General features: G+C 44.1%; 2 protein-coding genes across 5 annotated transcripts in view; one reads left to right on the top strand and one right to left on the bottom strand.

The window, feature by feature from the left end:
- Positions 1–1,227: 1,227 nt before the first annotated feature.
- CAPZA1 (capping actin protein of muscle Z-line subunit alpha 1) lies at positions 1,228–11,454 on the bottom strand. The gene is made up of 10 exons (XM_051808662.1): positions 11,379–11,454; positions 6,751–6,814; positions 6,438–6,489; positions 5,552–5,615; positions 4,082–4,288; positions 3,610–3,689; positions 3,111–3,189; positions 2,547–2,618; positions 1,939–2,001; positions 1,228–1,423 (listed from the first exon to the last, which is right to left on the bottom strand). Exons 1-10 carry the CDS (start codon positions 11,415–11,417, stop codon positions 1,283–1,285), a joined length of 861 nt encoding a protein of 286 aa, XP_051664622.1. The 5' UTR covers positions 11,418–11,454; the 3' UTR covers positions 1,228–1,282.
- Positions 11,455–12,083: 629 nt separating this feature from the next.
- The window catches only part of ST7L (suppression of tumorigenicity 7 like), a 31,371-nt gene continuing 18,995 nt past the window's right edge, over positions 12,084–24,459 (top strand). For 2 of the 4 annotated variants that reach the window (XM_051808575.1, XM_051808577.1), the window contains exons 1-11: positions 12,117–12,324; positions 13,560–13,642; positions 14,636–14,795; positions 15,404–15,458; positions 15,884–15,999; positions 17,866–17,944; positions 18,701–18,885; positions 18,977–19,074; positions 19,471–19,585; positions 21,305–21,377; positions 22,102–22,204. In XM_051808575.1, the coding sequence (XP_051664535.1) occupies positions 12,132–12,324; positions 13,560–13,642; positions 14,636–14,795; positions 15,404–15,458; positions 15,884–15,999; positions 17,866–17,944; positions 18,701–18,885; positions 18,977–19,074; positions 19,471–19,585; positions 21,305–21,377; positions 22,102–22,204 (1,260 nt within the window). In that variant the 5' untranslated portion in view covers positions 12,117–12,131. Of the gene's footprint in view, positions 12,325–13,559; positions 13,643–14,635; positions 14,796–15,403; positions 15,459–15,883; positions 16,000–17,865; positions 17,945–18,700; positions 18,886–18,976; positions 19,075–19,470; positions 19,586–21,304; positions 21,378–22,101; positions 22,205–24,459 lie in introns of all 4 variants that reach the window. The other 2 variants (XM_051808578.1, XM_051808576.1) reach the window with 2 other exon arrangements.

The following is a 24,459-nucleotide window of genomic DNA, read 5'->3' as shown; positions in this document are numbered from 1 at the left end:
GTATTACTGTGCAAAACCTGAGGTGTGATGCACAGGCAGCCCCATCCCTCTCTTCCCAACCCCTTCCTTTGTGTATTTAAAAACAGGAAGACATGAGCCAGTTTAAAAACCAGGACCTGCAAGGTGGCCCAGTGATAACAAAGTGCAAACAAAAAGCAAAGGGAATTCACCAAAGGGGGTTAATTTTTGCAGTGGATCCATGTTCTGAGCTCTGAGAAAGGCATATGTCTCTTCAACCTCCCCTTCAGACAAACCTGTAGGACTGCTAGTCTTGATGTTACAGGGAAAAAACCCAAACAGTAACACATAGCAAGCATCTAGAAGAGATTCATTCCAAAATCCCCTCTAAGTATGACAAGAAACTGGCCACAACTGAGACAAAAGGGAAAGGATTTTTTTTCTCTCACTTTGGTGCAAGTTTATTTATTTTGTACACTATCCATCCATACACCTGTGATACAAATCTATGAACCTGCCACAAAGCATTAAAGCACAACATACCTATTATTCTGTAGACATTTGCATTTTTAATCACTACCCAGCCCTTTTGGACCAGCAGAGTGAACACAGGAACTTGTTCTGTAAAAATGCAGATGTTTGGTAACCGTAAGGACATGAGAGAGGGGAGAGCAGAGATGTTCACTTTTAGGGAACATGGATTTTCAGAGTAAAAAACAAACAAAAAAAATACATCCCTGGAAGAGCTGGGTGAGTAGGGAGTTCTGTAAAGGATCCTGTAAACTTATTTTATACAGTAAAATCTAAGCCTGCAGGCCTTCTGCTTCGTGGAGGTTGGGGATAAGGATACACAAGGACTCACTGTCTTGCATTTACTGTGTCTTGCAGCTTTTGTGAGCTGTTGGCAGGTTTGACAGACTCACTGGAGTACCTGGAGTGGTGTAATACAGGTGAAGGGAATGCTCTGCACCCTCCTCTGGGGGTTACAATAGGGCTTTTCCAGCTAGGAAGTTTTCCAACCAGTGATTGAAAACAGCTATACCTCGGAGCCACGACTGGCTGAATTAAAATGACCTATTAAATGCATTACAACAGGAAGTTTACGTGGCAGGAAACACAAAACACAAAGACAACGCTATTTGTTCCACAGTTCCCTCTGAGGCCAGAAAACCTGTTAACTTTGAAAGCCCTAAAAAAATGCTGCTCTGGTTTAGGAACCACCTACTTGGCATAGGACCACGTTCGGTTTGTTTTTTTGTTTTGTTGTTGTTGTGTTTTTTTTTTTGCACACACCACCATTTCACAGAACCTCCCTGCCCCTGCCTTAGGCATTCTGCATTTCCTTGCCAATCTTGTAGCTGAGGATTTTGTTCCAGTCGATCTTGGTGCGGGTGACGGGCAGCTGCCGGCGTAAGGCTTTGAAAGTGGTGTCTGACATGGTCTGGTAGTTCTCACTGATTGCTGTCTGCAAGGGCAAGCACTTGGGTCAGGGCAGTCATAAGATACTCTGAGAAAGCACAGCTCAGTGGTAAAGCCACAAACCCCTTCCTAGAAGGTGAAGGCACGCTATTAACTAAATTAATAATGCAGTCACCAGCGTGTGTAAAAGCAAAAGGGTGACTGAACAGCACCTCCTTAGGTGTTTCACTGCCTTATCTCTCTCGAGTCACCTTGCACACAGGCTGGGAGAATGTAAAAAGCTGTTGCATAAATTTCCTCTTCAGTATTTTTAACTGTCACAAAGGAAAATACTCTGACTCACCCACTCCCCTCCCATGCTTGTTCCAGGCATTGCTTGTAACCCTTCAAAATAACTGCAAAGCAAACCTGATTCTTTCAACAAATATGACTGGCCCTTTTCTGAGTAATTCTTAGTCCACACCAGATTCAGCCAGAAGCAGAATTAGAGGTTGGTTTTCCACTAACAGTAAAGGGAGACTGATATGATTCCATGGTTTATTTAACCACCAGTGATCTTACCTGGTACTCGTTTTCTGCGTTTTCTATTATCTTAATAAACTCCTTAGCAGTCTGGACATCACTCTGCAAAGGAGAAGAATACATTTTCCTGTGTTCAAGAGCAATCCACAAAAGCTACACAGTAGATTTCTTCTCAAGTGACGGGCTGAGTACAGATGAAGTGGGTAACACCAGCAGCTTGTGTTTGTAGCTGGGCTCCTTTCACTTGCTACATACTGGGTAGGGCCTGTGCTCCAAACTGGAACAGGGCTGCACCCTAGTGAGCAAAAGGGAAGTGGATCTTTGTGGTACAAAAGGGATTTTGCAGCTGTTGCTCCCTCTACTGTACTACCGAACTTTCTTAATTTCCCTTAGTGTATGTCTCTTACTGTTCCTTTCCCTTGCACTGTGATAGAAAAGCATATTCTGTCCTCTTTAACCCAAACTTGTAACCTTTCTAATAAGGTCAAACTGGGATTCCCATGTCATTCTAAACACTGCACTGACTCTTCAGCCTAAAATTACTTCAAAGCCAAGAGAATGCAGTCACAGCAGTATATGCTTTGTGAGCTGTTTAAGGAATAAAATAGCTGCTTAGCATAAGAAAAAAAAACTTTTAGCACACTTACTGACACCTGTACAGAGTCCTGGATGTCTTTATGACTAACCAGCTGGACGTTGCCATCTTCATAGTAATGGACCTGGACCAGGAGACAGAAGGCAGGTTATCATGACCCCTCACTCCACAATCCCTGGAGCCCCCAAAATGCTACCAGAATGGCACAACAGAGCATTGTGCCAGACTTCTCTGCTTACGTGGAGACTAAAAGCAGGATGGATTTTCTAAAAGGTTTCATTCTTTGTCAAGACTTTGTTCAAGATTATGTTAATGCAGTAAACGCCTAGAGTTGAGATAAGAGCAATCATGAAAGATTCAAGGTAGAGGTTTTAGCCCTATAAACTGAAGGAGACTTGGAGGCCTGTGGGGTAATGCTACAGAATAAACCACAGGCCAGATTGCAGACTATGTCTGCAACATTAGATTTAAGGATTAATTTCTTGAATACTTTAATAGCTCCTGACTTGAGAAGGATATCTCTGCTGCATTTCAGCATCTCATTCTGAGCTGAATGCATTTGTGTAAGAGAAGCACAATGCAGCTTCTCCTGTTATTGCCAGGAAAAGCAGCTCACCTGGATTTTGAGCACTGCAGCCACTTGAGCTGTCGGTGGTGTGATGGTGAACTTCCATTCTGATCTCCAGCGCCCGTTCCTAAAAACAATCAAAGCATGAAAACTATTCCCCAAAACCTCTAACAGCAAAAAGAACCAAACCAACAAGTTGTTTCTGGTGTTGTCTTAGGACCAGTAGTATAGTGTTCTACATGGCACTGAGTTATATTTGTGAAGGGCACCTGAGCACAAAGCAGCCTCAGTACAGAGCAGCTCCAGTGTGCTTGTGCTCTGGAACATGGAAAGGGGTATCTATCCAGCTCTGCTCTCCCTCTGAATAGGTCACATGAAGGGTTTTGGCAAGTGCCAAGGGGGCTGCAAGGAAAACAAGACTACAGAAGGAGAAGAACTTCTTGGGAAGCCCAAGAACACCTGCCCTTCAGACTTTGTCAGACCTAGGGGATGGGTTGGTTTGGGGACTAGCAAAGGAAGAAAATACACTGTGTTGAAGTTGTCTTACCAGAAGTTTTTGGGCTGGAACTGGTGGCTCTCAATACAGGCAATAATTGTCTGCTGCCCATCTATAGATTTACCATAAACCTGCATTTAGAAAAAGAGTTAAAAAGGCCCAAGAGCTGAGGAAAGCCAGTCTTATTCTCTGTTCTGCAGCGTGGTGGAGGCGGCTGTTGTGGTACCTCATGAGAACACATATCAATAATTACACTGTCCAACACCTCCACTGGCAGGTATTTCATTCCCTGCAGGTGTGAAGGTGCTTGGCAGTGGTGAGCATGAAAAAGAAGGTCTAATGCATCTTTAACACCCTGTGCATGCCAAGGTATTTGCACCCTCTTTGGAACTTGTCATTCCAAAGTCAGCCAAAACGCCAGTGAGGATGGAGAATTCCAACAGCTCTGCCCGGCCCAGAGCCCACTCCAGGACTGACTGACACAGAGAAATGAACTTTCAGGGGAACAAGATGGATACTCAACAGTACAGAAGCCGTTGGGATAATGATCTTTCACGTAGGCTCTCAGGGCACTGTCACAGGCATCTCTCCACTGCTTTAAACCCGACTCCGTGTCCTCAGGCTGGGGGTCACTTGCTTCTTTCCTTAAATGATCAAACTTAAAAGAAAGTTTGTTTCTTGGGTCTAAAAATCTGCCATTGCCCAGATCACCATGTTCTGTGATTAAGACCTGTAAAAGGAAGTGAAACGAAGATACATTTAGGCCGCTATAAATGTGTTATTTTGCATTTTTCCCTATTTGGGTATCAATGTTTCCACAGGCTCTGTAATACTGCATAAAGAAAGAGATTTTTCAGTGATAATTTCAACTAGCAGTAACTGTAGTGAGGTTGAAGGTAACTCTGCTTTCCACACTAATACAGCCAGTTCTGGGTCAGAAGACTAAGTGCAGTATTATAATAATGAATATATTTAGCTTAAAGTTGGACATCCTTACAATTATAAGCAGGTGGTTTTGCTTTTAAAGTTATTTTTGCTGTTCTGCTTCTCAATTTCTAAAGGAAACGAAGAATTTTAATCTGGAATTTACCATTTATTGCCATGCTCCATGTTGCAATAGTTCTCCTTTTGATCAAGAAGAGTACGTAGATGTGGCTACTTCTGAAAAAGTACAAAGCACTGTATCTTCCCTCTCCTCTCTCTTATTCACCATAATTCTCTGACTTCCCAAATATTGATTTTATTGGGGTTTGCTGGGTTTCTTTGCAGGTTCTACTGTAACTTTCTCCTGTCAGAGCTATTTGTATGAACAGTTCTCTTAAAAATATCTGCCTCCCATGAATATCTGGGACACCAGGAAAGCTGGGTCAGAGCTTGGCTCAGAGAACAGAACAGATGGTCAGGCAGCTTTCTGGCTTCTCTGTGCCTTGCTGCTTGTTCCCAAAAAAAAAGGATAATAAAGGAAAATTGTTTTGCTGGTCCAGATTGGATGGTATTAGGTATAATCATTTTACCAAATCAATGCTTTGGTATCATCAAAGACACAGCTTGTTTTTTAGGGTAGCTGGGAATGGATTAAAAATGCAGAAAATTAATCAAACTATTAAGAATCTACTATCGACTGTCAGAAGGAACTGTAAGCAAGTAGCAACACAAGGATTTGGAAGTTAGCTTTAAATAGACAGTAATCTTTAATCATTCATACTCTAAGTAGAATTCCAGGGACTTCAGCATGGAGCTCTAAGGAACAATGAATTGGAGTTACTAAGTAGTATCAGGCAGGACTTTAAGAGAACATTTCACTTATGCTTTGTCCTTAGAGAAGAAAGGCTGGCAATACAATGATGTGTGTGGGAAGGGGGAGAGGTGGTACCTTGTGAGCAGAATGAGTGAGTCAGCTGCTGCTGTGAGTCAACCTCTTGATGAAACAACATTTTTATTGCTTTTGCAGAGTGCAGTAATAGAAACCTCAGGTGTACAAAGCTTCCCTTACCTGATCCTCATACCCTTCTATCTTCACTGGAGTGAACTGATCCATGTTGTACTGTGCAAATGCACTGTGGGGGGTTAAAAGAACAGGAACTTTAGCTGTACATTTATTCTGATTCGAGAATTAAGCACATTCTGTGATTACAGGACGTGAAATTTCAGCCTAATTGGGCAAATAAGGCACACACAAGCACTCTCAGAGGATTTTCAACACCTTTTATTGTTGATAGCTATAAAGCTCAGGTCTAAAGGCAAGTTTGTTTAGTGATGACCAGGAAAGTACAGAGTTCAAAAGTAGAACAGCAGGAAGCCTGGGGGAATGTGAGCAAGCCAAGGCAAAACAGGAACACCCCAGCTACAATTCAGACAGCAGCAAGGTAAACAAACCAGCAGACTAATATTTACAACAATTTTCTTATGTAAAGACCTGTTGACTGACATGTCACCTAGCTTGAAGTCAAATCTTAGCATCAAAAAGCTTGTATGTGTAATCTTTAAGCATCTCCTGATGAGGCTGTGGAAGTAAACAAGGTCTTCTGAAAGCTTTTTATTGAGGGCAGTTCTTTCTCTAAATTTAGGCTACGGATTACTCAGTATTTCAGGCTCCACTTGCTTCACAAATCATGAACAGACACTGCTGCTGCAGCAGAGTTAAACTTTTTGGCAGGGTGCCTTCCTGTCAGTTTTATACAGCACAAATCCCAATTTAGGGCTTTTAAAAAGAATCATCCACACCTTTCATTATGTATTTTGTTGGAGGTGTGGTAAGGAATTACAGAGGATTGCTCTCAGTACAGCAAATGGCCTTCTTTGTCACAGAATGATGGGTGCAAGAAAACATAAGAATATTTCATGGTAATTTGACTTGTGTTTGAAATTTTAGGACTTACTGTGCTGCTCCTTCCCTGAGAAGATTGTCATTGTTGAGCAATAACCGGACATCTGAGGAAGGAAGGGTTCAGGTGGGTTATTGGATTTGTTTTGATCAAATGTTTCTCTTTATGCATTTCATTTTCGACTGTACAAAGGCAAACACTGAAATGATTAAATCACTTCATTAAGGAGATGTAGTCCAGGATGACAGCATGCTTTTCCTAGCCACCTCTTAACCTTAAAAGCAGCGTAGCGTGACACAGCCTTAGATTTTTGTAATAGATAAGACATGAAAAAACACCACAGATCATTTTTTCCTTGTTTACTTACCATTGAATACTTCATTGAACTCCCCAGGGGGTGCATGAGTGATGAATTTTGCAGCTATACGCACCTAGAGTGGAGCAGAAAAGCAATTAAAGACAAGATAATGTACTGAGTTCACTCCCTGAGTTCATACAGGCTGAAGCAATTCACCAACAAAACCAGCTCTGACAGTGATAGAAGGTGCCAAATGTAGGGAGAAATCTGGGCATGTGTTGCCAAAACAAAAACAGTCTCATAAGACTGTTCAAGGACGGGGCTTGGAGCAACCTGGAGAGGGGAAGGTGTCCCTGCCCATGGCAGGGGGTGGAACTGGATGAGCTTTGAGGTTCCTTCCAACCCAAACTATTCTGTGTTTCTGTGAAGATCAGAATTTTTTTTAGTGTAATAATAATTCCAAATGTACTCAGCAGGTTGCAAACTTCACAGGGGCACCTGTAGAAGTGTGAACTGTCCAACCTGCCCAGTCCTGACCTGTTTAAGGACTATGAATGCTGGCCAGCCACTCTTTGTGTGTGGATGTTTTTTCCTGATCCTTGCCAGTAACCGGACACCTGAATACCAGGGCTTAAAAAGAATCAGGAACCAGGGTAGTAAAAGTGAAACTGTAACTCCAGCACAACAGAGGAGTGTCTGACACATGTTGCAGGTCACTGAGGCAACTTGGTTTTGCTGAGCCCTGGCTGAAGAAGTCACTGCTCCACAGGAAACAGTGTGTGAAGGAGAAGCTGATCCCTCTGGAAATGGAGCATCCTCTCATCTTTGCTGCAGTCCAGCCATGAACTGCCAGGGCAGTGGAAGAATTCAGGCATGTGGAACTGGGAGTGACACAATAAATAACTGAAAAGGCCAACTCTGAATGTCCAGAAACTTTGAGGCTGGGAAGGAAAAACCCATTCTCTTCTAAAAAAGGTAACAATCCCCCACCGTGTTTGGAAATCCAATATACACGTCTTGCACTGTTAGAATTTAGATGGTCCATGTATTGATTCCATTGGAATTAGTAAGAGTTTATGGTTTTCATTATCAAATCTTTTATGGCTTTTACAGGACCGAAGGGAATAGAAACATCTTGGAAGAAACGAAACAGGAAATGTCACAAAATTAAACCTCTCCCTCAGAATAATAAAAACGTCACATTTCCTCTGATAAGCCCAGTAACAAAGCTGAGCAATGAGCCTCTCCCACCCAACGAGACATTTATTGAAAGGGACTGCAGAGCTGCTCATTACCACTCTGATTACTTTCTACTTTTCATTTTGAGCAGCAAAACAAAGGATTCTCCCTGTGCATCCAATTGCTTCAGCTGAGTTATTGCCAGAGCTGGAAATAACTCACTTCTCTCAACAGTCTCCCCCTGTTTCAATTAGAAATTGCTGTTTGTATTGTTTGTCACATAATGATTTAAAGCAAGACGTGGAGGGAAATAAACACCTTTCCAAACAAAGGGTAATTGCCTTATTCCAGTAGGATCAAGTGACAACTCTGCCCTAACTGGATTGAGCTTCAGATAAAAATAGATCATCTTCCAAATTAGCATCTATTTCAAAAAATAGATACATTCTTTTGTGCCTGAGGTAATTAAGCAATACAAAGAAAAGATTAGACAGACAGTAACTTGTGTAATTGATACAGTACAGAATGTCAAACCAATTTTTTTCCTCCTAATTTTCTGGTTTCGGGTTGGTAAATGTACAGCAATTCTAAAAATGGAGCTCTTACTGTTTGAAAGCTTCCACTATTTAAAGAGCTGTAATGAGGACACACTGCTGCCATAATATTGTCAATTTTTAGTCAGGAATTTGGGTGGTGATGAAGACAGCCTGGCAGTAATTAAGAGGGACCCTGCTGCTCTGTATCCTCTGTGGGCTTTGCTCAGAGCCAGCCCTAAAAAAGATTTCTGAAATGACACCCTGTGCTTTTCTGAGGCAGTGCAAGTGTAAGCACAGCACAGGGTATCACTGTGCTGGAGCTCTCACAAATATCTACCACTCATGCCATGCACTGGATGAACAAATTAACTCCCTGGATGAACAGATTCCCTTTTATTTCTCCATATATTCCTTTATAAGGCTCCTAAAAGCCATAAAATTTAGTATCTTACAAATTTATGCAATAACACTGTGGGTGCAGAACATGAAACCCTTGTAAAAGGGGTCAGTGTTTTAACAGGTTGAGTTTTAGATCAGTGGATTCTCGTAAGAAAATCCTTGTGGGAAAAAGAAGCAACAAACTGGAAAAAGAAAAGGCAAGTGTTACAGGAGAGATTTTTAGTCTTCCACAAGTTCTCTCACTTGGAAGTGAGAGAAAAAATCAAATCAGCACAGAAAGGCCTCTGCACTTCAATCAGATGCTGTTACAAACCCAGTTCTGAACAAAGCAAAGGTTGCAAGTGTTCACTTGGATAATTATCCCTCGCCCTGCCTCTCTCATAAAACACAATAAAACACAAACCATTTCAGTGCAACTCTTGAAATCAGGAGTGGGGTGCAGGAAACAGGCAGGGTGGGGAGTGATCAGTTTGAAATGTCAGGCCCTTGCACGGCTGTTGGTTTTCAGAGCTGGTTTGCAGCAGGGAGGTGTCAGGATGTTCCTCTGCAGAAGCACCAAAATAAGACTTTCTGCAACCTGCCCCATTTCCTGCCCCCGGGGCTGTTTCAGGTGCCATTTCAGCCTGAAACAGGAACTTCCTGCTTCTAAAATGGGGAAAAGGCTGAGGGGGAGGGAAGTTGCTCAGCCATCAGTTCAAACTGTCAAAACAGCAACGGGGTTGATTGCAACTAAAATCGTGGAATCCTGGAATGGTTTGGGTTGGAAGGGATTTTAAGGATCATCTCATCCTGCCCCCTACCATGGGCAGGGACACCTCCCACTAGCCCAGGTTGCTCCAAGCCCCATCCAACCTGGCCTTGGACACTTCCAGGGATCCAGGGGCAGCCACAGCTTCTCTGGGAATTCCATCCCAGCCCCTCACCACCCTCACAAGGAAGAGTTTCTTCCCAATATCCCATCTAACCCTGCCTTCTGGCAGTGGGAAGCCATTCCCCTTTGTCCTGTCTCTCCATCCCTTGTCCCCAGTCCCTCTCCAGCTCTCCTGGAGCCCCTTTAGGCCCTGGAAGGGGCTCTCAGGTCTCCTTGGAGCTTCTCTTCTCCAGGTGAACCCACCCAGCTCTCCCAGCCTGCCTGAGAAATGATTCTCTTACCTAAAATATGCCCACAGACAATATAGAAGTGAGGTTTCGAGGATTGAACGAGTTAATTTTGTTGTTCTATTGATTTTTTTTGTTTGTTTGTTTGGGTTTTTTTTTTGCTTTGCTTTAAAGCACTGGCAAACTCACACTTAGAAAATGAAACTTCTAGACTCATCTGAATAATCACAAAATGGACACTACAGTCAATCTTTGCTGCTTGTTTCTCTTTCAGATCCTCCCTTAAGACTGTCCTTTTCTACCTTTGCAAGGTGTGGAGACACTTGGAATTGAATCAATGTCTCAGTTATGTGCTACAAAGACCACGTCAATTCTGCTCTGGAATACTTATTTCAAACAATATCATCAAAAATCCTGACTGAAGGATGAATTGGACCTTTAAAGCTCTGCTTGTTTCACAATGAATGTCACTGTATTAAAGCTAAAATTGGCAGTTCAAGGGAAAAATGAAAGCAAGGCTCCAGACTCAGAGGATCCTGGAAGCTCCAGCAGCCTGAACAGCTCCTCCTGAACGTTAAGAAACTAAATATAACACTTTTATGATGTAAAAAAAGTGCAACAATGGATTTTTTTAACTACTGTTTGCAGGTAACTGGTGTTACCTGGCAGAAAACGTGACCTCCTGGTTTGTTACACAAAGCCCAGCGCTGCTCACAGACAGTAATTTCCCCACATTCCTCCACAAGAGGAACAATCTGCTCATTTCCCCCTTTCCTAAAATAATTACGGCTCTCTTTGGTTCTGCTTAGTCCTTTCCATCCCGTGCAATTTGCAGGATCTACATCAAAGCTCCCGCTGGCAGCTGAGGGAGCAGAAAACGCCCAGACCCGCTCCGAGGGTGTTTAGGAAGCGAAGGGGTCGCACAGCACCTCGGACAGGCCGGGAACTTCGCTGATTTGGGAAACGAAGCTCAGAAAATACAATTTCAAAGGATCGCTTAGGTTGGAAAAGACCTCCAGGATCGTCGAGTCCACCCTGTGCCCGATCCCAGCCCAGAGCACTGAGGGTCACAGCCAGTCCTTCCTTGGACACCTCCAGGGCTGGGGACTCCAAACCTCCCTGGGCAGCCCCTTCCAGGAAGAAATTCCTCCTGATGTCCAACCTGACCCTCCCCCGGCACAGCTCGAGGCTGGGTTCGTTTTCACTCGCAAAGCCGCGCCGAGGCGCCTCAGCTGCACCCGGGCAACGAGGAAATGGAAACGCAAAGAGGAAAATAAAACGCAAAGCGCTGCTCTGGTAACAAACAGCCGACCCGCGGCCGGTTCCCCGGCACCGGCGGCCCAGCGGTCTCGGGGGCCCGCCTTGAGGCAGCCACAGCCCGGCCCGGCGGCTCCGTGGGAGCCTCCCCGCCGTTCCCCACGCGTTGCTTTCCCGCGGGCGGCGCTGCCGGCCCAGAGCGGAGCGGCCGCCGCCCCCCGCCTTTACCTTCTCCTCATCCGACACCCGCTCCTCCAGGTCCGCCATCTTGGCAGCTCCGGGCCCGGCCCCGCGCGGTGCATGCCGGGAGCGCCGCCCGGCGAGCCGGGAGCGCGCCTGCCGCCATCTTAACTGCGGGCAGACGCCGCGCGGCCGCCATCATTAGAGCTGGCGGGTTCAGGGAGCGCTGACCCGCGCAGCGTCATCTTAGCTGCGGGCAGACGCCGCGCGGCCGCCATCATTAGAGCTGGCGGGTTCAGGGAGCGCTGACCCGCGCAGCGTCATCTTAGCTGCGGGCAGACGCCGCGCGGCCGCCATCACGGAAACGGGCAGGTTCACGCCGTACCGGGAGCGTGGCAGTGGCGGAGCCGCCGCATCCCGGAGTCTCTGAGGCTCCCGCTGGTCACGTGGGGGACGCGAAGGCGCAGTAGCACTGGTGGGCTTCCGCCCCGGTCATCCCGTTGGCGGCGCTGGCTGAGGGCGGCGGGCCGGAAGTGCGGGCAGCGCCATCTTAGCTGCGGGCAGACGCCGCGTGGCCGCCATCACAAGAACGGGCGCGGCCGCCCGTGACTGGTAGCGCGGCCGTGGCGGAGCCGCCGCGCCCCAGAGTCTTCGGGGGGCTCCCGCTGCTGTGTGGGCACCGCTCGGTGCGCGCCCCGAGCCCGCTCTGAGCACTGACGGGCTCCGCCAGCAGCCTCCCCGCGCCGGAGCCCCGCCCCGGCGGCCGCTCCGCCCCTGTCCCGGCGTGCCCCGTCGTTGGCGATGGCGGAGAGCGGCGGGAGCGGCCGGGGCCCACCGTGCCCCGGGGCGGCCGCGGCGCTGAGGCGCTGGGAGCAGCTGAGGCGGCGGGCGGCGGCTCCCTGGGCCCGCGGGCTTCTGGCCGTGGCCGCGGGGCTCGGGCTCCTGTACGCGGTGCTGCGGGTGCCGCTGCGGCTGCGGGACGGCCTGGCCGCCGGTGAGGGGCTGGGGGAGGCGGGACCTCGCTATAGGGCCGGGGGGGCGGGCAGGGCGTCCCGGGATGTGTCAGCGGTAGGGCGGTGATTGTCACCCTGTGCTGGGCGCTGGTGGGGCCGCACCGCGAGCGCTGCGTCCTGTTCTGGGCCCCTCAGGACACTGAGGGGCTGGAGCGTGTCCAGGGAAAGGGATGGAGCTGGGGAAGGGGCTGGAGCAGCAGGAGCGGCTGAGGGAGCTGGGGGGGCTCAGCCTGGAGAAAAGGAGGCTCAGGGGGGACCTTCTGGCTCTCTGCAACTCACTGACAGGAGGGGGGAGCCGGGGGGGGGTCGGGCTCTGCTCCCAGGGAACAAGGGACAGGAGGAGAGGGAACGGCCTCCAACTGTGCCAGGGGAGGGTCAGGTTGGACATCAGGAGGAATTTCTGCATGGAAAGGGTGGTCAGGCTTTGGCAGGGGCTGCCCAGGGAGGTGGTGGAGTCCCCATCCCTGGAGGTGTCCAAGGAAGGACTGGCCGTGGCCCTCAGTGCTCTGGGCTGGGGGACAAGGTGGGGATCAAGCACAGGTTGGACTCGGTGCTTTTGGGATTCTGTCCCAGCAGTGCCCACGGGCTGGTGGCACATCCCGGCCTCCTGCAGTGACACACAGAGCACATCACCCAGCCCTGGGGCTGGGACACAGCAGGCTCTGGGATGGGCAGCCTCAGGCCACTGGAACCACCCGGGGGGGGGTCTGTCAGGCTGGAGCCCTGCCCTGGTCACCTCTGTCCCTCCCTCCTCCCACCAACCTGGGGGGGTGGCCGGTGACAAAGCTGATGTGCAGTTTGGGTCTGAACCACTAAATAATTGCATTCCCTGCCCTGTGCTGTCGATAGCAGGAGGGAGAGGTCTGTGGAAAACGTATATTCTTAGCACTGAATATAAACTGGCATTAAAACAGCCTGTTTTTCTCTTAGATTAAAGTGAAATAGTACATTAAATAAGCTTGTTCTGGTCCACCAGCCACATTACGGGTGAGACCATAAGCTGCTTTGCCTAAAAATGTACAATGCTTTTTTTTTGGATTAGGTATAAAACCTAATTGACTGTCAGAGATGGTTATAAACAGAAAATAATATATGGCAAGGATTCTCTAACAAAGTAGTGTTATGAAGCTATTAGGGCTGTAGTATATTATATATTTAATAAAAAGCTATTTTCCAGTTCTGCTTGCTAAGTCTTTGTTTTTGTTTCTCTTAACAGTGACCATGTTCTTAAGCACTTTGACTCCAAAATTCTACTTTGCCCTTACAGTGACTTCGTCCTTTATATCTGGGCTGATATTTGTAAGTAGTTAATTTTTTTTTTCCTAAACAACTTTAGCACTTCTCAGATTATTTCATGAGGGGTAAAGGGAATGAGTATCTGACTCTAGAGGGTGCCTTTGGACTGGGAAGGAACTTGTTTAGTATCTTCTCTGATGTATTGTAACTACTCTTTTGCTTTGTGTGTTGGGGTGAGTCTGAGGAAATAACTTAGAATATATATATTGGAATAACTTAGTATATATATATATATTCTATATAAAAATAAATATAGAATCCCAGGCTGGTTTGGGTTGGAAGGAACCTTAAAGCTCATCTTGATCCACCCCCTGCCATGGGCAGGCACACCACAACCATCTGACCCTCGTGCAGACCATGGCACTGCATATAAATCTTTTGGGTTAATCTTTATTTTCAGTATTAAAAACTAAAGAAAATGTCTCTTCTCATCAATTAAACCTAATAACCAGGATGTGCAAAGTCTGTTTTAATAGATTTCTGAGCAACCTGGTCTAGTGGAAGGAGCTGGAATGAGGTGGGCTTTAAGGTCCCTTCCAACACAACCATTCTATGATTCTATGATTTATTCTTTTAGATTATTTTTGTGAAGTGAAAAAAAAAAACTACACCCAGTACAAATTTGGTACTGCAGGTAGGGCTGATAAATCCTCACCAGATAAAGAGAATATAAGGTTTTTTTGCTTCTGTTCCCACTTTCCCTACACAGGCACTACTGAAGGAGTTTATGAGTTACCCCAATGACCTGAAGGGGGAGGAACAGATGTTTGGCTAAAATTTTACAAGTTTCTTTCAGTCTCTTTCATGTTCTGTGGCTGATCCTGCATGACAAGACAGGCCAAACCAGATCATTAGTGCTACTTTGTGTGGAGATAAAAGTTCCACCTCTAGTCAATTTGCAGAGGGATTTACTCACTGTGGACACTCTTATCTCTCCTGTTTGCTGCAAGGGTGTCACCTAAGGGAGTTTCTGGTGCTTTTTTTCTCCTGTGACAGGTGTTTGAGTGGTGGCACTTCCGAAAATATGGCACGTCTTTCATCGAGCAGGTTTCTGTGAGCCATCTCAGGCCCCTCATTGGGGGTGCAGAGAACAGCCCCCCACCCCCAGCAGCCTTCTCAGCAGGGGACAGTGACACCAGCAGGCAGAACATGCCAGGTGATTGATTCCTGATGTATCCCAGCAGCTTTCCTTAAGCTTCAAGGTGGCTGGTTCACCTGAACTGGCTTTTAGTGGCTTTGGCTCTGCATTAGTGCTTGTGAAGAACAGAGAAAGCCTACATCTTATAAAGTGTTTTATTAATAATGGTAAAACCCCCTAAAGAATAATGTATCAATGCTCTAAACCATTCTTTATTAAAATATTTAGGGAATATCTTACACATTCAGCTAAAATTGCTTCAGTGACATTAATTATTTGCTATTCTAAATATGTGCAAGATAAACATTGCATGAGTGTACATGGCAGTGTTTAATCTTCCCACCATGTGCTTTTGTACCCCAGCAATGCTGGGGAGCAAAAAAAAAATCTCTCCATATAAATATTATATATAAAAAATTATATGTACATGTATAACCTTTTATATAAATATATATTTATATAGCAGAAGTTTACGAAGAATATTATACGATCGTGCTCAAGTTGTATAACAATAACATAAAAGCAGCTTTTGAAAGCAAAACTGTATTTTATTACTGCATTTCAAAGTCAAGGTAATATTTCCTGTGCTCTTCACTTAAAAAGTACTTTTATTTTTCACTCCCCAGAGTGCAAAGTGTGGCGAAATCCACTCAATCTTTTCCGAGGGGCAGAGTATAGCAGGTATTAATTATCTTACTTTCCATTGCATCTCTTTAAAATTAATTGGGGGCCATGCACATGACTTGTTCACAGAACTTGCACTGGTAATGTCAGGAGACAGCTGGAGACCTGCAAGATTATAGGGGTGATTGATGCCAATCCTGTGTTTAAAAGGCACCAAGCCAAGCTTTGGCAGTTTCAATGGTAAGAATGCAAATATTACTGTAACGTTATTTTTTGTGAGAGTAAAGTAGGAGAAAAACTTTATTCAGAGGTTGAGATTCTGAGTCTAAATTCTCTTTTATTATTATGGCTGTATTGCAAGTCTCCTTGTGTTCTTTCATTGGAAAAGCTGCTTCCTAGGAAGCCAGTTCCCAAGTTGCTCAGAACTTTACAACCTTTCAACCTTTATAACCTGCCTCTTACTGACATTTCTCCTATTAAAGGTACATGTGGGTGACTGGGAAGGAGCCTCTTACTTACTATGACATGAATTTGTCAGCTCAAGACCATCAGAACTTTTTCACCTGTGACACAGATGCCCTGCGGCCTTCGGACACAGGTACCGATGTCGTGTGGGGGGGAGAGTGCAAAGGGGGTATTTTTAATGAACTTGAACACAGATCAAGCTTTCATGTCAAATATTTTGTGGGATTGCAGCCTTTCTCAGCTGCTGAAGAGGTTTAATAAACGTACAGAATCATGGAATGGTTTGGGTTGGAAGGGGAATTAAAAGGTGATCAAGGTTCACCCCCTGCCAGGGGCAGGGAAACCTTCCTCTAGACCAGGGTGACCCCAAGCCCTGTCCAACCTGCCCTTGAAATTTAGTGAATTCAGTGAAATTTAGTGACAAGATGTTTTTTCACCCTGTGCATTCTTTACAACTTTAAGCCTGTCAGGATCCTGTATTTTAACATCTCACCCATTTCAAATAATCAACACAATACCACAAACCTGGACTGTATTCCCAACAGCCAAAATACACTCTCATTTAAACCTTAGCAATGAACACTGCAGTCTCCAGAATTATTTTTTTTTTCCTTGTGTTCCACATGTTTAGTGCAGCAAATGTTCTTTACCTGGTTATTGTCAGTGTGGGTGTGAATTATTGTCAATTTGTCACGTTCTGGAAGTGTTCCTTGTCAGCTGCCTGTGACAAGCTTGATATGAACGATGTGTTTTTATTTCACAAAAGGGAGTGTATTGTCTCGCTTGCTAAGCCAAGACTAATATTTTGTTTCCAAATGAAAAACTCAAACATTTTTCCACGTTATTCTTGCTGGACAGCAGGAGGGTTTGTTCCAAAAGAAACATGTATAGATTCTTTGGTTTTCTTATCGTCCTTGAGATAGGCCAGATATGGAACTCCATGAATGTAAGGTTTGGAGGTTTTTCAGTGTGAAAGTTACTTAGTTTTGCATGGAAAATGGTAGCTCTGAGAGTGTTGTTTTTCTTCTGCTGGAAGTTGGTTTTCAGTTTGTGTTTTTCATTTTTCCCAATTGGCAACATAGTGGGGAGGGGTTTAGAGTCATTGCATTGAAATAATTTTGAATTCAAGCTGTAAATCAAACGACACTTTTGAATAAATTTCAGCCTTTTCAATTGTTTCCTAGAATACTTTCTAATTAGGTGATAAATTATTACAAGTATAACTTGAATTGACTTTGCTGTGTGATGCCACTCAAGTATGGTTTGTAAATTTAAAAAGGAATTGTTTAACCCTTTATGATCTGACAGATTTCTGAATAGAACTCCAGAATGGTTTGGGTTGGAAGGGACCTTACAGATCACCTCGTTTCACCCCCTGCCATGGGCAGGAACACCTTCCACTATCCCAGGTTGCTCCAAGCCCCATCCAAGCTGGCCTTGGACACTTCCAGGGATGGGGCAGCCACAGCTTCTCTACACAACTTAACATTCAAGTATGAATCTCTACCTGTGCAAGACACCCCTTACTCCATCAGTTGTTTTCTTTGAAGTTCTGTTTGAAAGCTTAAATTAAAATTCTGTGCAGGTCCGTGCAAGAACCTGTGTTTAACAATTGCTCCTGCCAAGCTTTCAACAAGTCTTAGGAAATGTTTCCAAAAATCTGTAGCAGTTTAGAAATTGTACATCTGCCTGGTTATGTAAGCTGTCTTTGTGCTCTGTGTAGGAGTTCTGAAATGGTCAGTGAAGAATCTTCCTGGTGGTGTTGCTTTCTTAGACTAAATTTGGGGGGTAATGAGCTGTTGCAGGAGTTTGATGCTTGTGGGAGAAACAGGCTGGGATTAAAACACTTGTTTGCTCTTCCTCGTAACAGTCATACAGTAAATGGGAATTTCCAGCATGGAAATGGATGTTAATTATCGAGCAGTGTGGCCTCCACTGGCTCCCAGGTGTTTCCCAGGTGTCTCTGTCCCTCACCAGCCTTTCCATGTTTTTCCAACAGTTATGCAGAAGGCCTGGCGAGAGAGGAACCCTCAGGCCCGGATTAAAGCAGCATATCAAGCTCTGGAGTTGAACAATGAGTAAGTCTATAAATTCAGCTGCTGTATTTCTTGTGGGAAAGACTAAATGGAAGAATACTGAGCACATTATCAATTTCTTCATCTCATAATTCACTTTTAGCAAAGTTCTGAGTAGCTTAAGAACAATTTCTGTGACTGAGAGTTGCACATGGGGCAGTTGCACTGAAGTATTGAGCTGTTCTATTAAAAATGGCTTCTGTGCTTCCCTTTTCTTGGGAAATATATTTTTAAATCTTTGTAACAACAGCAATAGCAAATGAGAAATTCTTTTCAGATGTGGAACAGTCTAAATTGAACATGAGATCCTGTGTCTCAGAGGTGGCACGGTGGTAGGACTGTATTTGGAGTTCTCAGATGCCACTGCTGCAAGGGATTTAAAAATACTCCTGTAGCACAAACCAGTTTCACCCACTATTGTGATCCATTTTGGTATGTTGTCTTGTAAAAAACTTTAAAACCTGGGTTTGAAAAAGCAAACCAAACACAAAAAAAGCCTTTCCAGACAGTTACAGACCATTTTTGCAATTTCAAGGAAAATAATTTAACTCGCTGCTTTTCTCCAAATGTGTAGAGTTTTTTATGTAAGATGAAAAACAGAAACGTTTGAACAGAAGTCAATATTTTGGTACTTTATTATTGTTAGTGCTTAGATCTTAAACATAAGTGAAACCTGCCCATTTTTAATGCTTCTAGCACTTAGTAAAGATACTAAACTTCATCCCTCAGAATAACTAGTACGCTTTTCTCTTATTTCAGTTGTGCCACTGCATATGTCCTCCTGGCTGAGGAAGAAGCAACAACAATTGTGGATGCTGAGAAGTATTTCAAGCAGGCTCTGAAAGCAGGGGAAATGATTTACAGAAAGTCTCAGAACTGCCATTCCCAGAGCCCCCAGCACGAAGCACAGCTGAGTAAGGACTTGGAGTCCCATAAACTCTTGGGTTTGTGTGAGCAGAAATGTAAAACTGAGGTAGAATTAGGAGAGGTAAGGATTGGGACTGATAGACTAATATTTTTTGTCTTTGTCATCAGGAAGAGACACCAATGTGTTGGTCTATGTGAAGAGGAGACTAGCAATGTGTGCCAGGAAGCTTGGGAGAATAAGGGAAGCAGTCAAAATGATGAGAGATGTAAGTAAAAGTAAAAAAAAAAGTGAGCAACTATTGTTTTCAGTCACACTGTCCAAATTGATGGTTTCAAGTTCCTTTCTAGGCATCATAATTAATCTAACTGAATTATTTTCCAGTGAGACTTGCACATTATGACTGGATGCAGCCTGGTCTAGTGGAAGGTGTCCCATGGCAGGGGTTGGAACAAGATGAGTCTTAAGGTCCCTTCCAACCCAAACCATTCCATGATTCTATGGAATTATACAGTTCTTTTCATGCTGCTTCCCTTTCAGCTTCTAGCACTCTGAAAGAACAGAACATAGAAAAATCCTGAATTATGGTACCCATTTCTGTTAACTATTTCAGGGATTCAACTGCAGTTCTGTGTGTAATTCATTTCTCTTTCCTGATTTGCAGCTGATGAAAGAGTTTCCACTTCTCAGCATGCTGAATATCCACGAAAACCTCCTGGAGGCACTGCTGGAGTTACAGGCTTATGCAGATGTCCAGGCAGTTTTAGCCAAGTATGATGGTAAGTGGTGGCTGTTGGGAAATGTGGGTGTTTTTGGATAAGAGTAAAAATGAGGTGGGCAAGTTGTTTGCTCATGATCTCAGCTGGGTGACCAGATTCCCTTCACCAGTAACAAATAGAGGCTTCCTGAGTGCAGGTCAAGTGTTTCTTTTGACTGCTGAGGTCAAATTTAGGCAAGCTAAATTGCATCCAAATTTTTATGCTTTTATGTTACTTCTAATCTGTAAAGCAATCTTTGCTTTGATTCAAGGATTAATTTAATTAATCTCTTTTACACCCCTGGTTGTGCCTAAATTCATCAGCCTTTTTCAGCCAGCACATAGCCCTGTAAGTAACTGATGTAAATAAGCTGGAAAAGGGAGTTTTCCTTTGTCATCTTCCAGGCTTGGCTCCTGTAACCCTGAAGTTGCTCCTCAGAGATCAGCAGTGTGCAGACCTGCTGCTTGCCAGAGATTAGTGGTGGGCATTAAACAGTGTAGTTGGCTTTCCCTTTCCACCTCAGCTAATATATTTCAGGGGTTGTGCAAGTCTAGATAAAGGTTAGTAAAACAGATACTTATTTTTTTATTGTCCTTGAGGTTTTGCCACCTACACATTGTGAGGGTATAAAGGCTGCTGTCAGAGGTGGCCCTTAAATCACCTTCAGAGTGGAGGGACATAAAAGCAACATTTTATGCCAGCCATTCCCAGAAGCTGTTGTGTTTTGTTCTCTGCTGTGTCTGTTCTTTATTGCCTCAGGGAATCAAAAGCAGGATATTTTTTCCCCAATCCCTGTACCTGTTGTGTGTAGCCAGCATGACACCCTGCTCCTGTTCCTGATCATCCACATTCCTCTGGTGGATCCTTCTTAATTTATCACAGCCATTTGTGCTTCTCTCTGCGAACATCAGGAACTGGGACACTTTCTTAAGAAAGAGTTGCTGATGTTTTTTTTTTTTCCCTAAGCATCTGGAAAAGTGGATATGAGCTTCAAACTCTCTGCAGCACCCCTGTGTTTTGCTTGCCACGACAGCCAGACTTGTAGTAAGTGATGGACAAGCCCAGGATGGGATTTACAAAAAAAGCAAGAGCCATCTGACTATACACAACATGGTACTTGGGAATTAGACCCCAGACTTTGTCTGCTTTTAAAGTAAACTTGTGCTGTGGAGTGCTAACCTTCTAATCTGTAATTGTCAGCTCAAACTTGGCTTCAGATATCCTACAAAGCTCCAACTAATAGAATTTTTCCCTGTGGAACTGGAAAAGAGCGGAAATTGCGTTTTTGTTAAAATTTGTCTACCTGTCTGTAGTGTCTTTTTTTTTTTGGGTCAGCTTCTAGTCAGCCTCTCAGTGTTGTGTAAAACTCTGTGCTAATGTACAGTTGCAAAATTAGGTAAAAGATTAGAAGCTTGTTTTAAACCTTTGTGGGTTAGTACAGGAAATATACTCTGGTTTGAGGTGTGTATTTATATATGTATTTCTCTCTTAATTCAGTTTTAGTGTCTTGGTACATTTAGAAGAAAAAAAAATGATGCTTTACCACCAAAATACTGAGTTTTCAATCTGAGACTGGCTGAGCAAAGAAATTCAGAGTTTCTAATCACAGCTGAAGTGTTCCAGGTGTTACATTCATTGTCTCATGTGCCTGAGTGAAAATCTGTAAGCTCAGAGGATGTGGGTTTAAAATGTTTGTCTTGCCTTACAATCTTACAGCTTAATTATTTTATTTTATCATAGACATCAGTCTTCCCAAATCAGCAGCAATATGCTACACAGCAGCCCTGCTAAAAGCCAGAGCTGTTTCAGAAAGGTAAGCAACCATGTGTGTGAAAACAGCTGTTTGTTGCTGATCTTCTGTAAAATATGAAGTAAAAAGGTCTAAATCTTTTATGTTTTAAAGTTACTTCCAATCTGCAAAGAAATCTTTGCTTCCATTCAAGATTATTTTAGTTTTTTTAATCTGTTCCACACCCCTGCTCATACCTAAATATGTAGCAGTTACATTTTTAAGAGCAGGTTCAGTGTGTTTATATATACACATATATGTGTGTGGAATTAAATGTGATTTAAAGCTCCTTTCAAGCATCCACAAAGTTAATACAAGTGAGGGTGTTTTTCAAGAGCCCACGTGTTGCCCAAGTGCTTTTGTGATGGTTCTGTTTTCAGTGCCTTGCTTGGGATTTTCACCATTTTTTGGGGTGGGTGCAGGATATTTGTGGTGGTTGGTGCTGTGGTGATTTCTGGTCTGTGGAAAGCTGGGTCCAGCAGGTGATGCTGTAACAGTGAGGGGAAAATTTAGGCACTCACCTGACATGATTGCCATCAAATTTCAAACATACCTGTGTCATATGGGCATGGAGGGACAGTCAAGGTACCTGAATTAACATGCACATTTTTCTCCTAGAAGGATTTGTTCATCCTTCTTGATAAATCAGCCAATTTCTTAACGATCTCCAGGCTCACAAATGCAAATAAACACCTGCTTAGGGTTTATTATTTATTACTTTTGTTCAATGTGGGTTTTTTCCCTTCAGGTTCTCCCCAGAAACTGCCTCCAAAAGAGGGCTCAGTACAGCAGAAATTAATGCTGTGGAAGCAATTCACAGAGCTGTGGAATTTAACCCTCATGTTCCAAAGGTAAGAGTATTTTATTTTCTATTGGACCACTTTGATTGTATTCTAAAATAATACTATGTTATAATATCATTTTGTTATTGGAACTGGTTATAACTCCAGCCATGGAGTTGTTAAATGCATTGTTATTTATATCATAAATGTTTGGTGGCCAGAATTAGGGTTTTGGTTTGGGTTTTTTTTTGCAATAGATGATGTTAAAAGAGGGTTTTTTGCACAAAAAATTTAACTTGGAATTCCCTAACTCATTGGAAAATGAGTTATATACCAGTGAGGTATTACTGAAGGCCCTTTATTCTGTAAGGGTATTATTTTCTTCCCCACTGTGACCCACTGGGTGGGTTACTTCATTTGTCTGTGCCCTTGTTCACTTGTTTGCTTTGACTATGAGCATTTCAGAGCTTTAGGCATTAATTAATTTTGTAGGCATTAATAAATGTAGATATTTAAAGTCACAGAATGGTTTGGCTTGGAAGGGACCTTAAAGATCATCTCATTCCAAGTCCCTGAAGCCAAATTAAGTTCTCCAGACAATAACCACTGTAGTATTCCAAAAAACCTTTATTCTGCTCTGCTTCCAAGCATGGGCTCCACAGTTCCTGAGAGCTCTACAGTGTGTAACCAAGATGCAGAGTCTGTACCACCCCAGCTGGGTTTAATATCTGGCATCACCTGGAGCAGCCAAAGCACGGATTCCAGGGGTGAAAATAAAACCTTGCAGTGCTTTTTTTTTTTTACTGTCCCAGGGCTGGTGCTGGGCTCAGTGTGAACCCTTGAATGCAGGAGGTTGGCTCAGTGCTGGGCCTAATCCTCTGCAAATGATGCTGGAGCCCCAGTGGCTGGAGCTGTGAAGGCTGGAATGATGTGACTGCTCCCTTCTGTCTGCCTGTCCAATCCAATAGAATGTGCACAGGGAGAGCTAATTGCTGGGAGAAATTGCTGCTTCTTTGCATGACTGATCAAGAGCAGGGCAAGTTCATTTCAGACAGTCTCAGACAGGTTTTTTTTTTTTTCTTTAGCCCCTGCCTTGAGGGGCAGAAGATTATAAAGCATTATCATTATCGAGAAGTTCTTTTAGTTGGGGTGTCCTCTCATTGTTTCAGGAGCCTCATGTACCTTTTTAAAGAAGTTAGGGATGATTTCAAACAGGCTCTTAGCAAAATATGGTCTGTAGTTCTGCAGACCAGCGTGGAAGCTGATTCCAGGTTTCAGTAATTTCATCTTCTCTTCTAATTGTGGATCTATCCAGCCTTTTTTTTTTTTTTTAATTGCAATATTACCTTGAAAAACCAATTTACTGGATGACAGAGCAGAATTTTATTGATCCAGGCTGCCTAGAGCTCTGAAATGCTCATAGTCAAAGCAAACAAGTGAACAAGGGCACAGACAAATGAAGTAACTCACCCAGTGGGTCACAGTGGGGAAGAAAATCTGATTTTTGAATTTGCACCCTGTCCTGTCCCGTGGACTAAAAATAAATGAGTGTGTAAAGTAGAAATCCCTTTGTTCTTGGAGCTGATGGTTGTCTTTGCACATAACATCATTTTGCATAAGGAAAATAAAATAAGGTTTGTTTCTCTTTGTTCCCAGCTCTGCTTTTACAAGGCTGGGGTTTGTTTGGAAAGTTAGAACCAGCTGGAAAACTGGTCCTCTTAAGCCATTTCCAGTTAGGGATCTGAAACTGCATTTTGGTGCTGGAGGAAACAACCTTTTCCAATCGTATTTTGAATATCTCAGAGATTTTTATAGTGTATAAAGACTTCAAAACCCCAAGATACTTTCAGCACCGAGACACCTTGCCTGTTTTATGCTTAAACACTGACATGAAAACCTGCCAGACTGTGGAATTTCTCTGTTTGTGTGGTAACATGGGCTCAGAGAGAGCCAAAGCCTGGAGCTGAGCATTGGTGTGTTGTGGCAATACTTGCAGTGGGGCTTCCCCACCACTGCTGGGTTTATATTCCCAGTCAGCACAATGGAAAAGTGGGCACTGTGGAGAGCAGGAGGAGCCAGGTCAGGGGTCAGATATTTGAGACCATTTTCCCACAGCAGCCCTGTGTGCCAGTGATCCTTCACTGTGTTAAAAAAAAAAAAAATTAAAAAAAGGAAAAAAAATTGAAGAGGATTAGAGGGGATTAGCAAGAATATTACCCTCCAGAGTGCAGGCCCAAGGCACTGAGAGAAGAACCTAGCCAGGCAGTAAATGTGCTTTATTTGGCTGGGGCACAACCCCTCCTACATTCCTTGAAGAATCTGAA

Source organism: Manacus candei, unplaced genomic scaffold (genome assembly GCF_025592945.1).
Source record: "Manacus candei isolate 608988 ecotype Guabito, Panama unplaced genomic scaffold, ASM2559294v1 h1tg000073l, whole genome shotgun sequence".
In the NCBI taxonomy this organism is placed as follows: Eukaryota; Metazoa; Chordata; class Aves; order Passeriformes; family Pipridae; genus Manacus; species Manacus candei.
The sequence above is the reverse complement of the archived record's forward strand: the minus strand, read 5'-3'. Positions and strand labels throughout refer to the sequence as shown.

What these genes read in the sequence shown, in the direction of transcription:
- CAPZA1 (XM_051808662.1), bottom strand. Translation starts at nt 11,417, where the DNA reads ATGGCGGACCTGGAGGAGCGGGTGTCGGATGAGGAGAAG. An exon ending in TTCCAGCCCAAAAACTTCTG is followed by an intron (nt 3,190 to 3,609) that starts GTAAGACAACTT and finishes GATTGTTTTTAG; the next exon opens with GAACGGGCGCTGGAGATCAG. An exon ending in CTGCAGTGCTCAAAATCCAG is followed by an intron (nt 2,619 to 3,110) that starts GTGAGCTGCTTT and finishes CTCCTGGTCCAG; the next exon opens with GTCCATTACTATGAAGATGG.